Below are 13,774 nucleotides of genomic sequence, written 5' to 3' on the forward strand. Positions count from 1 at the left end.
TATGAAGGCAGCGATGCATTTTCAATGAGATGGCCTTCAAGTGTATAATGTGAACATTCCGAAAATATTTATGATATATTTGCAGTACCCACTACTCCTGTAAAGAGTTATTCTATCATAAGTTTGCGAACTTTAAAATTATTTCATTGGTCACATTTTTAAAAGTTTTTTTGCTCCTCAGTTTTCTCTAGGAAACTGTTTGAATCTATTGAGATGTATGTGTAATTCAATAAAAAAGAGTAGGCTGATAGCTAATGCAGATTTGCTAGTAGAACACAAATAATATTAATCTTCCGAAACATTTCTGGTGATATATCTCCTCATCACCCATTTGCAGGTAAAAGGAAAATTCATTCACTTGGCATATTTTCAGAAATGGAAGTATTTGGACCAGTTCTAATGCATTAGAAACACAAGTTCAACAAGGCGCTGTTATGGAATTTAAGTGATGTATATAATTTCTTCATTAGGGATGATCTGTTATTTCCATGGAATTGCAGGAATACAGCTGCTTTAATGAGGAAAAACCTCATTTAGATAAAGAATTTCCTAAGAATATAAAATGGAATGATACAATTGGGTAAGGTGAAATATTCTGTACCTGGCCCATAGTTGGTATTCCAAACCAAGAAAAATTTAGGGTTTCTGTCTGAATACATATGTCCTTAGACCGGTTTCAACTAAATCTCACAAGTAGTTTGTTTACACATATTGTTGCAGTACATGGATAATATATTTCCTGTTGAAATGAATAAACTTAAATTTCTTACAGCCCTAGAATTCTTTAAGATGGATGCATTGCTCCCTGAGGAAATTAATCCAAAGTTAACAGAATGTAAAGGGCTCAACTCCTTCAATATGAACCATTCAAAAGTAAGAAGCATAATTCAAACATGATCTTATACCCCTTGGAAATAATCCACTCGAAGGATGGCCATAAGGTGAAGCAATACATGAAACATCAAATGGCCATGTTTTTATTATAAGAAAAGGTGCAAAATGACTTTTACAAGGAATTAGGGATGGGTAATCTCTGGGCAAGGAGAGTGCTGCATTTGCCGAAAGCCATTTACAAGAAAATGTCCAAACAAATTTAGCAGCAATGTTTCAACAATTCAAGAGGAAATTGATCCATTTTTTGCTATGAATTTTCACAAAATATGGGATATGGCTCCCAAGTCTACCACTAGCAAGAAACAAAACATTCATCAAAGCATTGAATGAAAACCAGTTTTAGTGCCAAAGATACCCAAATAGTAAAATCTGGTTTGGCAAAGCACCTTTATATCCAATCCCATTCGGAACCCAAAATTTTGGATGTCTAGATATGTGAACCTTCTAGGTAGTCCTCCTATTTCCCCTTCTTCCATCAAGAGATGGTTCTCATGACAGAAATACTACAATGTCACTTTATCCTAAAGGCAAATTCCACAGGTAACATCGTTCCAATGCCTATTTTGGTGCAGAGACAGAACCTTTAAAGTCCTAACATCCCAACCCACTTTCTTTATAATGAAGTCCGCAATACAATCGCCAGAGTTGTACAGAAAACTGGGGATTGCAATTGCAGCGTTCTATTCTTGACATACATTAGAACTTACATAGATACACCTTAATTTCCTCCAAACTAAATGCAGTGTGATTAAAGATGGATATTAGCTAAGTGCAAAACATTTTTGTTGCAAAATTTCAACTGATTCAAGAGGAAGCAAATCTATTTTGTGCTACAATTTAATGAAATTAATAACTTTTGGTCCAGCACAAAATGCATCAAAACAGCAGATAAACAAAGTTTTTAAAGCCTGTATTTTGGCAGTAAGAAAACCAAAATCAAATGCTTCCAGTTTGGCAAAGGGAATTTATATCCAAACCCAGTTATTCAAACCCTTATAATGAATAATTTATATAGGAGAAATGAGGTAATCTAGCTCAAAATGTTTAGATAGGTAAAATTTCTCATCGACCCCCCTTTTTTCAGCTCTTCCATAAATACAGGGTGTTCCGGACTGAAATACCTCAATTTCTCATTACTGTGAATAAAATTTCAGCAGAATGTAACTGGGTCCTAATCACTATTTTTGTGCACAACCAGGTACTCCAAACTCTTAAAATCCTAAGGATGACATCTGCAATGCATTCTCCAAGATCATCCACCAAGAACCAGGGAATACCTTCAATGCATTCCAGTATTAACATAGGGGCATTTATGTAAATATACCTTTACTTCTTCCTAACCAAACGCTGTGTGATATAGACAGATGCCTTGTTTCATCTTACTTTCATAGTCACCATGGAACAATTCATTCTTCACCAATAAACATTTGTCAACAAACCATGCCCAACTTTACATATTTTTTCTTCAGCAACAGTCTTAACATCTAAACCCTGTCCATCTTAGACTTTCCACACTTACTGACTAGCCAAAGAGAGAACATATACACTCCAATATCCTGTGAAAAATACAATTTCTTTTTTCTCTTGCAGAACCAATTTGCATTATCTTTATCTCATCATCGTATTCCTCAAGGAAATTAAAAGCAGGTATATTTCTAAGCAAAAAGGCATGAGGCAAGTGTTTTGGCTTGTACAAACTGAACTTAGTAGATAGTACTGAAATGAACTTATTAATAACTATCCTAGCATGATTGATGTACAAATAGATGAAATATATATATATATATATATATATATAAGCCTTAAAATTGATTTAACATTTAGAAGTTCCAAAATTGAAAAAAATATAGGTATGTTTGAGTTAATGATGAATTAGAAGATTAAAATGTAAACAATTATGAAATTATAATTCTGGTTGAAATCGTTTCTTCTTAGATTAATGTTATCATGATGTCCATAATCATGCAGAGATTTTCAACTTTATCAATTATTTTTTAATTAAAAAATTATATAAAACAGGACAATGTCACTGTTAAAGAGTTATAATTTATGTTTTACAATTGGTTTTTCCAGAGTGCAAGTGAATATTTGGGAAGAGTTAAGGAATAACAAATAATTCTCAGCAGTCTAATGCACTTAATACACAATTTTATGTAGCCTAAGCACTCTTCTATTCACAATGCTTCAGGTAGTGAATGATTATTGACATATCTTACATTTTTATGATCATTTTGCAGAGTGTGTCATCATGTGCGATATTAGACGACTACGCTGAATGAATGCCTTTGAACACATATGGCACTTGTGTGGCTTTTCTCCAGTGTGTGTCAGCATGTGCCTCTTTAGTTGACTACTCTGAATGAATGCTTTCAAACACATTGTGCACTTGATAGGCTTTTCTCCAGTGTATGTCATTATGTGTGCCTTCAGTTCGCCATTCTGGATGAAAGCTTTTGGGCAGATGTTGCAGTTGTATGGCTTTTCCCCAGTGTGTGTCAACATGTGCCTCTTTAGATGACTACTTAGAATAAATGCTTTTGAACACAGGCTGCACGAGTGCAGGTTTTCACCAGTGTGTGTCTTTATGTGTGACTTTAGTTCACCACTTTGGATGAAAGCTTTTGAACAGATGTTGCACTTGTATGGCTTTTCCCCAGTGTGTTTCAACATGTGTCTCTTTAGTTGAGTACTTATAATGAATTCTTTTGAACACAGGCTGCACGGGTGTGGCCTTTCACCAGTGTGTGTCTTTATGTGTGACTTAAGTCCACCACTCTGGGTGAATGCTTTTGAACAGATTTTGCACTTGTGTGGCCTTACACCAGTGTGTGTCAGTATGTGCTTCTTTTGATTACCGCTAAAAGCAAAGGCTTTTGAACAAAAGTCACACTTGTATGGCTTTTCACCAGTGTGTGTAATCATGTGTAAATTTAGGTTACATCTGGAAGTGAATCCTTTTGAACAGACTTTACACTTGTGTGGTTTTTTACCAGAATGTATCATCATGTGTGACTTTAGATGACTTTTCTGAGAGAATGCCTTTGAACAGATGTTGCATTTGTATGGCTTTTCGCCAGCATGTGTCAACATATGATGCTTTAGACAAGTACTTGTAGCAAATGGTTTAGAACAAATATTACACTTGTGTTGTTTTTCAGCAGTGTGTGTTAGCATGTGCCTTTTTAAGTGACTCTTGGTAATAAATGTTTTGGAACAGATCTCACATCTGTGTGGCCTTTCTACAGTATGTGTCAGCATGTGCCTCTGTAAAAGTATCTTTCCAGCTAAAACTTTTGAACACAATGCACATTTGAATGGCCTTTCCTCAGTGTGCGTTGACATGTGAATTTTCAGTTTACTGAAATTTAGAAAGTTTTTGGAGCAGAAATCACATTGGTGCGTCTTCTTAAGAGCATGCACTAATTTGACATGACTTGCAAGGTCATGTTTTCTCTTAAATACCTCCAAACAAACATCACACTTGAATTGCATCACCTTGTTAAGGTGCACATGCATTACATGATCTTTGAGAAGGTCCCTTTGTTCAAATACCTTGTTGCAAATTTTACACACATTCAGTTGAGTGGCTGATGCAGCTTTCCTTGCATCATCTTCTTTTTGGTGTTTATCTGAAAGATTTGAAGTATAAGTAGATATTCATTAAAAAGGTGCATACATTTATACAATCATACATCTACTCTTGCCTGTACATACTCATCGGTCTAAATATGTATGTTAGCAATGTCAGTTGCAATAAAATCCCAGGAACAAAGCATCTGTCTTCACTTATTGCTGATCTGAATTAGGCCTTTTAGCACTTTGTCTTTTACCTTCATCAGAGTCAAAGTTGCTGTTGTTTCAAACAAAAGCAAGAAATACTTTACTAAGAAATAATAGACATCAAAAACCAAAGAAAATAGTTTAACTGTAAATAATGGACATGTAAAAACAACAAATGAATGGCATTGACATCTTTCACATGATATTTAGATCTAACTTAGGATAAAACATAATATATTGAAATGGAAAATGGTTGACTTTGGTTATATCATTATAATTCTAAACTGATAACATCTAAAATCAGAATAATCAAGCAAAATTAAGGCATGGCTTGAAAACACAGCAAAATTAATTAAAGATCTAGTCTGAGTAGCTATATAAATAATAATAAATACATTAATAAATAATTGCAAATTGATGATAACATTATCATCTTTTTTGCAGTTTATTATAATATTTTAAATGGCCTTTCAGTTATATTTAAAACAATTTTCAAAAGTTAATGCAGTTTTTCACAATACATTAGAAGAACTGCAGGGGTTAATCACCAATAGTTCTTTACACCAGAAATAAGCTAAGATGAAGGGATAGCACAGTCCTTCAGCTTTCCTTACCTTCTTCCTGCAATACCTTCTCTCCCAGTCTTACTTTCATCTGAGGTATATCAGCATCACAATCATCGTTTATCTCCACTTCCTCCTCAGAGGGCATATTTACTTCTGCATTTGCCAAATGATCCTGCAAGATCAAAGAAAAAATATTACAGATTTTCAGGATATGCATGAAAAATATGTTTTAAAAACATGTTATTTTAAAAATTAAGATTAAAAAATTGTTAACTTGTACACATTATATTAATATATAAAAATAGTATTTTAGCTGATACCTCTTAAAAAAAAATTTTTTTCTTCAAACAATTGACTTGCATTGGTTAGGCTGATATGATTGATATATGCAGAGATTATTAAAGACTTGCTGGGAAGTTGTGTCAGCCTGTTCTGTTAAGAAATACAAAAGAAGTAACCACTTACAACTCTACACAGTAAAAAACTTCAAACCTTTTTCTTTAAAAAAATAAAATGTGAGAAACAGAAATGCTTCTTGAGACTTGGCCTTAGCCCTATTGAACAGATATTAAGAACCCATTAACTGAGGCTGTGCACTTTGCCAACTAGTGCTAACTTCATATGCATTATTATTTTGTTTAGGTAGTCAGCAGTTAAGTTAGATTATGGATGGACATAACAACCAAATAGGTATTTTTGCAACTGCTAACAAAACAAAATCAAGTGACAAACTTTACATTATCTCAGTCTTCATCTCTGAGTACTTTTTCCCTTTACCCCATCCAAAATTCTTATCTTGTTCCTGCCCTTTCCTCACTTGACTAGCATTCTCCCTTTTATTACAGTTTTTAGGCTCCTATTGCCAGTCAATATGGCTTTCCTCCAATTTTTGCTGCCTTCATAGGATTTTTGGACAAACCTATACCTTTGCCCACAATCTCTAGCACTTCCTGATTTGTTTTCTATTTGGTCAATTACATTTTCTCTATCCTTTTATATACCCTCATTTCAAAAGCCTTCAATCTACTTCTCTAAATGTCCTATACCAAATTTGAACCAGTCTTTTCTTTACATCTTTACTTCACATCCCTGACATTTACTCCTTCCTTGTTATTGCCTCATTTCCTAGTGCAGGTTTTCTCCTTACCTCACTGCTGCATTGACAGTATTGGTACTGAACACAATCTAGATCAGTAAAGCAGTTTTTGCCCTCCTTTTTTTCTTTTCTTTAAAATTCTACAATCTTTTTTCATTAATTTTGATTCTTATTCCATAGCTATGATATAATTGACAACCCTGCCTTACATCTCTTCCTAGCACTGCCCAACATGACCCTCTGTTCTTCACTTACACCTTCCAAGTCTGAGATATATGCAGGTTAATGATTAGCCTCCTGCTTATTCTATCTTTTCTTATTTTCCACATTTACTCATTAGTTCATCCCAATTCACTCTATCAAATGAGCTTTTGAAATCAAAAAAGATAGGTACACACTGATTGTAATCTAAATTTTTCTTGATTAGTGTTCTCATTCATTCAAAAGCATTCAGCATGCCTCTCCCTTTCCTGAACCCAGACTAAAAATCCCCTGAGTAATTATTTGCCCGAATCTATCTTTTTATCGACAATACAAAGAACCACTTTAGATAGGAAGCATTTCAAACTTATTGTTCTGTAATCTTCATATGATGTGACCTTTAATTTGTTTGGAAAGGAATTAAAACTTATCACAAAGTCTCTTAGCCAATATAAATCAGTCCATTATTCTCATATCTACCAAAATATTTTGGTAATTCTGCAAACATATTGTCTACCCTTAATACCTTATTTAACTTAATCTGCTATTAAGCCCTTTTTATGTCATCATTGGATATGCCTGGACCTAAGCCATCTTCTTCACTGTCATCTTACTTTTCTATGCTTAAGCTTGGTGACCATAGTTCTTAAACATTCAGTTCTTTGTATATTCTTTCCAAGTTTCTTGGATATTTTCTTTGTCTTAGCTTTTTTTATCTGAGTCAAGTTCTAACTGTATGTTACCATGTTGGCCGAAGTTCTTTAACAGACAGTTTTTCCCTTTATTCCTTTCAATTCTCTTGGATCTTTTCTATGTCAGCTATAATCTTACACAACTTATCTTTAATTGCTACCATAGATCTTTCCCCCTTACTTTCTGATAATGATTTTACCTTCTTAAATAGTACTCTAATTTGGCCTTCCCTCAGCGGACTTATCATATTCTTGCATAATCCTGAGAACCCTCATTTCATATGCTACCAATGATTCAGAGTACCAATTACCTCCAAATATAACGAGTAGAGTCAACCCCAGCCGTACTCTAATGAATGAGCAAAGGATGGGTGGGGGAAATTAGAAGTAGCAGTAAATCAATAAATAATATAAAAATAAATAACTGAATATAAAACAATAAGAAATACAATAAATAAACTAAAAATAATTGAAATTATTGGAAACAGTAAACAGTTAGAATGATGAAATGGAAGACTAAATAAATCACGCACTATCTAGCTTGGGCTATATATAATTGATACTTGCTAGTCAGATGCACTCACACTCTATAAGGTGTTATGAGACATTTCTCTCGGCATCAGGGGCACACTAATCACACAAAGGGAAATAAAATGAAAAATTATTACAAATGGAAAATAATTACATACTCTCATGTTTGGATGTATTATATAGCATATATCCCTGCTAGTATCAAGCACTTACATTCAATCAGGGCTTAGGAGAAATTCCCTCTGCACCACTGGCCCGTAAGTCATAAGGAATGTAATTATTAAAAAAAATTATAAACTTTATAGATTTGATGTACTATATAGCATTGATCCTTGCTTGTAGCATGAGCTCACAATCTAACAGGGTTTACAAGAGGTTTCCCTCTCCATAAAGGGCCCACTAATTACACTATTATTAGCGAAATAAAATTTAAAATCAAAATAAATAAAAAATAATCACCAACCCTCTAGCTTGGATGTGCTATATAGCCTAAATCCTTGATAGTCTCAAGAATCACATTCTATTAGGGCTTACAAGAGATTTTCCCTGAAACAGTGGCCCATCAGTCACACATAATATAAAAATAAAACAAAAATGATTACAAACTATCTAGCTTGGATGTACTAAGCAGCATTCATCCTTACTTCTTGCTTGCACTTACACTATAGCAGGGCTAACAAGAGGTTTCTCTCTCCGTCAGCGGTTCAATAATCACACCTAATGGATTAAAATTAAGAATTGTAACAAATGAAAAATAATCACCTACCCTCTAGCTTTGATGTAATATATAGCATTCAATCAGGGCTTATAAGAGGTTCCCTCTGCACCACTGGCCTATCAGTCACACATAGTATAATAATAATAAAAGCAAAATAATCACACCCTCTCTAGCTTGGATATACTAAGCAGCATTGATCCCTGCTTATCGCATGCACTCCCACTATCAGGGCTTACGAGAGGTTTCTCTCTGCACCAGAGGCCTGCCAATCACTCACTTGCTTGGATATGTGAAGATGCCTTAATCCTTCCAAAACTCAGTCACAGGTCAACCGTGGAATCTCTTGTGACATTTATACTGTGACTGGTACTTAGTGAAAAGGTAAGGGGAGTGCCCAGAGGCTCTTGCATAATAACACCTTTGAGGACATATTCAAGTCAGACAAGGAAGTGCAAAAAGCAGGAGTCAGTTGGCTTTATGATGTGGCATGAGAAAGGTATGACTCAAGTATTATGAAGCTGTTTACAAGGATAAAAAACATGATTGATTGTCAAGGCAACTTTAAATCTTCAGGTTTTCTTAAGGTTTAAACAAAGTTGACAATACATTTCTTTTTCCATAAAAAGCAATGCAAGACCTTACTTTTTGAAGGGTCTTTGAAAAATGCAGTGAATGTGAATGACTATAGCTCATGCATATGACAATCTAATAATGGATAAACTTGAACATAAGTTCTCTCATCAAAGTAATACTCAAACCATACTGTCATGTCTTTTTCTTCTTCTTTTTCACAGTATCTTTCAATTAATCTACATCTGACTCGAATATAAATTTCCTAGCTATCAACATTCACACCTAGAAAAATAATTTTAACAGTTTGAACGAAACTTACCAACTATCAACAATAAATTTATTTGAACTGTGGCCAACCATGACATACAAAATCCTTCATCCCCTTCTCACTTTGTCAGTGGCTTTTGTTTCTACAAGAACACTCCTCCCCAATAAAAATACATCAACCAGCTACTTCACTGTCTCAGAAAAAGTGGGAAACCTGAAAAACTGCTGAAGAGTAACATTCTCAAACCTTCAACCCAATAAACTCCTCTTTTTGAACCAAACTGCCTGAAAAGCCGTTACCTTATCATCACTTCTTTATCCAAATACCATAAAATTAAACAATCTGTGAACTTAGCCTTTACTGTAACTTCTGCCCTGCCTAGTACATCATTCACTGAAACACCACCATTTCCCTCTTCATCATAACCAATACTATTCTACCAAAACCATCATGATCTTTAACTATCCCATCCTTAATCACCCTGCCTCCCATTGCCAATCTTTTGATGACCACTTCTCTGTTAGGGTGATTGAAAACCTTTCAAAACCTGCAAATAGCAGATAGTTAAGAAATGAGAATTGGTGCATATCTGAGTGCTCCTGTCATTAAAGGCATTCCAGCCTAACCAAGCCCACTGAATGCATCAAATACCTGGCTACGAATAATAAATTTATGTGTCAGGGAAATAACAAATAATATGATTTGTACGTAGAGGTATTAAAAAGAATAAAGATAAGGATAAACTAAGTTATCCCAGTAAAAAACAGGAATTTGAAGTTGTATCAGAACATTTTATCCAGCCCTATCAGCTGAATAGTAACAGAACACCTTATTAAAAACAGCATCTTTACAATTCTGATATATCTCCTTACTTGGCACAAGCTGTCTATTTCCTGTTCTTAAAATTAAATCCTGCCTCAATTTTCACACAAATCTAATACATGTCATGCTACATAATAGCCATTATCTATCTTAACACTTTAATTTGCTATGGAATCCTGGGAATACCTTATCTCCTCTTAAAACACTGACAAATCACTATATTCACCTATTTGAATACACCACCTATATCATGAGCAGTAATTCAATGCTTTTGCCTTTTTCATTGGAGAGGAATTACAGTAAAACTATATGGCCAAAAACATAAGTCAGAAAGACTAATATAGTATAATTAAATAAATAGCATAAAATTTACAGCATAAAAAGTAAACATCTGTTCCTCTCATGGTTATCATGACTTGAAAAATTAAGCATTTGTCATTATGACACAAACGCTCTTATTTTTCCCTTACCTCAAGAGAAGTCCTTTCCTGAATTTGAATATTGTAGTCCACTTCCTCCTTGCTAGCTGGAATTTCAATAACCTCCGACTCTTCAATATCCACATTCTCCCTTTTCACAGTGATCTGCATATATTTGTTAAAAATGATGAACAATAATAAATAAATATGACTAGCTTTGCCAGTTTTACCATTTAAGTACGAGAATTTTGGAAAGATATTGTGTAACAAAAATGATTTATGTTAGGTTATCATTGGTCATATATGAAGTGAAATGTAAATCTCAGACATTACACAATGACAAATTGAGAATTCTTCTTTTATCAGGAATCATTCAAAATTGTATGTTTTGAGCATATGACCCTATAACTTTAACTATATAAGGATTAGATGCTAGTCATTTTCTTGGCAATTTGTATGTTTACCCAAGATTAAATGAAAAACTACCATTGGTCCAATGTTTACACAATTGAAATATTTCTACATAAAAGTCCATCTATTAAAAATGAATACATTAATTAATCTAACAGAGTAGTAAACATACCAAAATACAGAGGAATTACTTTGGCAATGCTATGGAAATAATTGTTTCCATAACTATTTATGTATACAAAGCATAAAAAATGAATGCTAAGATATAATGATGAAAAATACCATAATTGTAATCAGAATAAAACACGTCAAAGAAAGCCAGGCTAAGTACTCTTACCCATGCTCTTTAATAAACAAATCATTATTCAATTTTTTCCTATGTACACATCTTATGTATAAAATATTCACAATTTTTAAGTCATTTCCCGTATTTGCCATTTGGTCCTTAGACCTTTAGGCATTTCTACATTAGACATGAAATACTCTTAATTACTCTCAATTTTCCCTTACCTCAACAGAAGTCTCTTCCTGAATTTGAATATAATGGTTCACTTCATCCTGGCTTGCTGGAATTTCAATACCCTCCGGCTTTCCAACATCCATCATCTCTCTTTTCATTGTGATCTGTACATAATTGTTAAAAATTTTGAAAATAATAAAAAATATGACTAGCAACCTATAAATTAAAGTAGAGTGCAAAATCAACAATTTTTTATTGAATGAAAATGATTGTGATAATTGCAATTTGAAATTAAACAGCAGGGCTTTTGTCCTAATATCTTATGCTTATGGCATAACATATTTTCATTTTAATCCGGGAGAAGATTATTTCTATTTACATATAGTGGGGCTAGGTATCACAGCAAAACCAATAAATAATCTAAAAAATTCTAAAATACAGAAAGACATTATGTTTGCTAATTTCAACATTTAAGGATTAGAAATTTTGAACAGATACTATCTTAAAAAATGAATTGTATTAGGTTATCATTTGATATATATAAAGTAAAAATATAAATTTCAGACATTCTCCAATGACTGAATGAGAATTATTCTAAATTGTGGAATCATTCAAAACTATAAGTGTTAAACAATTAAAACCAATAATTTATATAAATAAGAAAATATGCTAGTCATTCTCTAGATAAATTTGTTTCCAAAATGAACTGAAAAACTACAGGATGGAAAATTTAGGGAAAGAATTAAAGAAAACCAAATGTGTAAAAAATAAGAGCTTAACATTCCTCTTTGCAAAGAAACTCATCAAAAGTGTCCACTGATATTACTTTGACTTAAATTATTTATTTTGCATATAAATGTCAAAGGCTTGATGCTTTGAGCAGTTGCAGATTTTGAAATGCATCTGTTGCAAAGATATCCTTGCCAATGAATTTTGTATCCCTCTCACTCCCCACTCCTAGGCCTACCACTCTTCAAGGTGAAAGGTCGACAAAAGTATGTCGAATTGGAAAGTCAATTATTTAATTTAATTATAAAACAAGATAAATTGGGAAAATATAAGCTCTCCTTGATGCACCAATGCCACATTTGATGAATAAATTATGAGCATATACCTCATAAACTGCCTGTTTTGTAATATAAAATGTCCAGCTTATACATTAGCATGGGTGGATAACATTCTTATCTTTGGAAAATTATTATAAAATGTAATAAGAAGCTTAAATTACGTTGTAACAAAAATATTAATAACGTTTAAAAAATTAAAAACAAGTGTTTCTGACTATGTCATTAGTTATTAGAGAAGATCTCAATGGAAAAATACTTTATTCAATATGAATAAATAAAACATAAGAAAAGGATTTATCAATTTTCCAACGTCCACTTTACACCTTTTTGGCACCTGCATTAATTTTTAATCCTTGCGCAACTATGATGCCTATATACAATTAAGCTGCACAATTGGTAAAAAGTAATTATAGATGTAACTCCGATTCAAATTACAAATTATGTTGATAGCGCTGATTAAAAATTACACAATTGCACATTTTACTTAATAATTCTTGGAGTTTCTTCATGAGGAGGAAATTTCTTCAAGAAAATAGGGTTCTACTGGCTTTTGAACAAGAAGTCATTACTACAATATATTATTTTCACACGAGATTATATTTCACAGTGGTACATACGTAAATTCATTATCTTTTTTATTATTTTTTTTACAATTAATGAAACGTAATTGCCTTTTTTTATCAATTATTTTCACGAATTTTTGAAAAAAAGGCAGTCTAAGTACTCTCACACATTCTCTTCTAATTAATCAAGTATTCAATTATTTCTCACGAACATCGTTAATGCGAACAATATTCACAACTTTTAAGTCGATGCCCGTATTTGCCATTCGGTTATTAGCCATTTAGGCATTTGTACACTTGGAATGAAATCTATTAAATATAAACACGTTTATTGAAAAATATGACTAAATTCGTAACGGATATTGTTACCACGGACATTATAAAATAAAAACATAACTTGGAGACAACTCACCTTTTCGCGGCAAATATTTCCCTCTTCCTGTTTGTATTCCGTTTGCCTCTCCAACGTAAGATTGTTTTCGTAGCATTGCTGCTTAAACATATAGAAATCGGTCAGTATTTTAAAGCACTGATAGCAAATAAACCACGGGTGGCTTCTATCCTCCAATACCTACGAAAACAAGATTATCAAGCTAATAAACCCCACACATCTTCTCTCAAAAGGACTCTTATTATTAACATAGTGATGCAAAGGCTTTATATTGACCCAAAACAGGGAAATACCGACAAATTTGTGGTAAAATTACCATAAA

At 33.1% G+C, this 13,774-nt stretch overlaps 2 protein-coding genes across 2 annotated transcripts; both read right to left on the bottom strand.

The window, feature by feature from the left end:
• Positions 1–2,954: 2,954 nt before the first annotated feature.
• LOC139699904 (zinc finger protein 70-like) lies at positions 2,955–3,817 on the bottom strand. Its single transcript, XM_071598316.1, has one exon. The coding sequence runs from the start codon at positions 3,814–3,816 to the stop codon at positions 3,121–3,123; it is 696 nt and encodes a 231-aa protein (XP_071454417.1). The 5' UTR covers position 3,817; the 3' UTR covers positions 2,955–3,120.
• Positions 3,818–3,824: 7 nt separating this feature from the next.
• LOC139699911 (zinc finger protein Paris-like) lies at positions 3,825–11,547 on the bottom strand. The gene is made up of 5 exons (XM_071598324.1): positions 11,482–11,547; positions 10,612–10,725; positions 5,289–5,412; positions 4,035–4,523; positions 3,825–3,835 (listed from the first exon to the last, which is right to left on the bottom strand). The coding sequence occupies exons 3-5, from the start codon at positions 5,383–5,385 to the stop codon at positions 3,825–3,827; spliced, it is 597 nt and encodes a 198-aa protein (XP_071454425.1). The 5' UTR covers positions 5,386–5,412; positions 10,612–10,725; positions 11,482–11,547.
• Between the last annotated feature and the right edge of the window lie 2,227 nt (positions 11,548–13,774).

This window comes from Hetaerina americana, unplaced genomic scaffold (assembly GCF_022747635.1).
Source record: "Hetaerina americana unplaced genomic scaffold, ioHetAmer1.1.p SCAF_98, whole genome shotgun sequence".
NCBI classification, from domain to species: Eukaryota; Metazoa; Arthropoda; class Insecta; order Odonata; family Calopterygidae; genus Hetaerina; species Hetaerina americana.

What these genes read in the sequence shown, in the direction of transcription:
- LOC139699904 (XM_071598316.1), bottom strand. Translation starts at nt 3,816, where the DNA reads ATGATTACACACACTGGTGAAAAGCCATACAAGTGTGACTTTTGTTCA.
- LOC139699911 (XM_071598324.1), bottom strand. Translation starts at nt 5,385, where the DNA reads ATGCCCTCTGAGGAGGAAGTGGAGATAAACGATGATTGTGATGCTGAT. An exon ending in GAAGGTATTGCAGGAAGAAG is followed by an intron (nt 4,524 to 5,288) that starts GTAAGGAAAGCT and finishes CAAATCTTTCAG; the next exon opens with ATAAACACCAAAAAGAAGAT.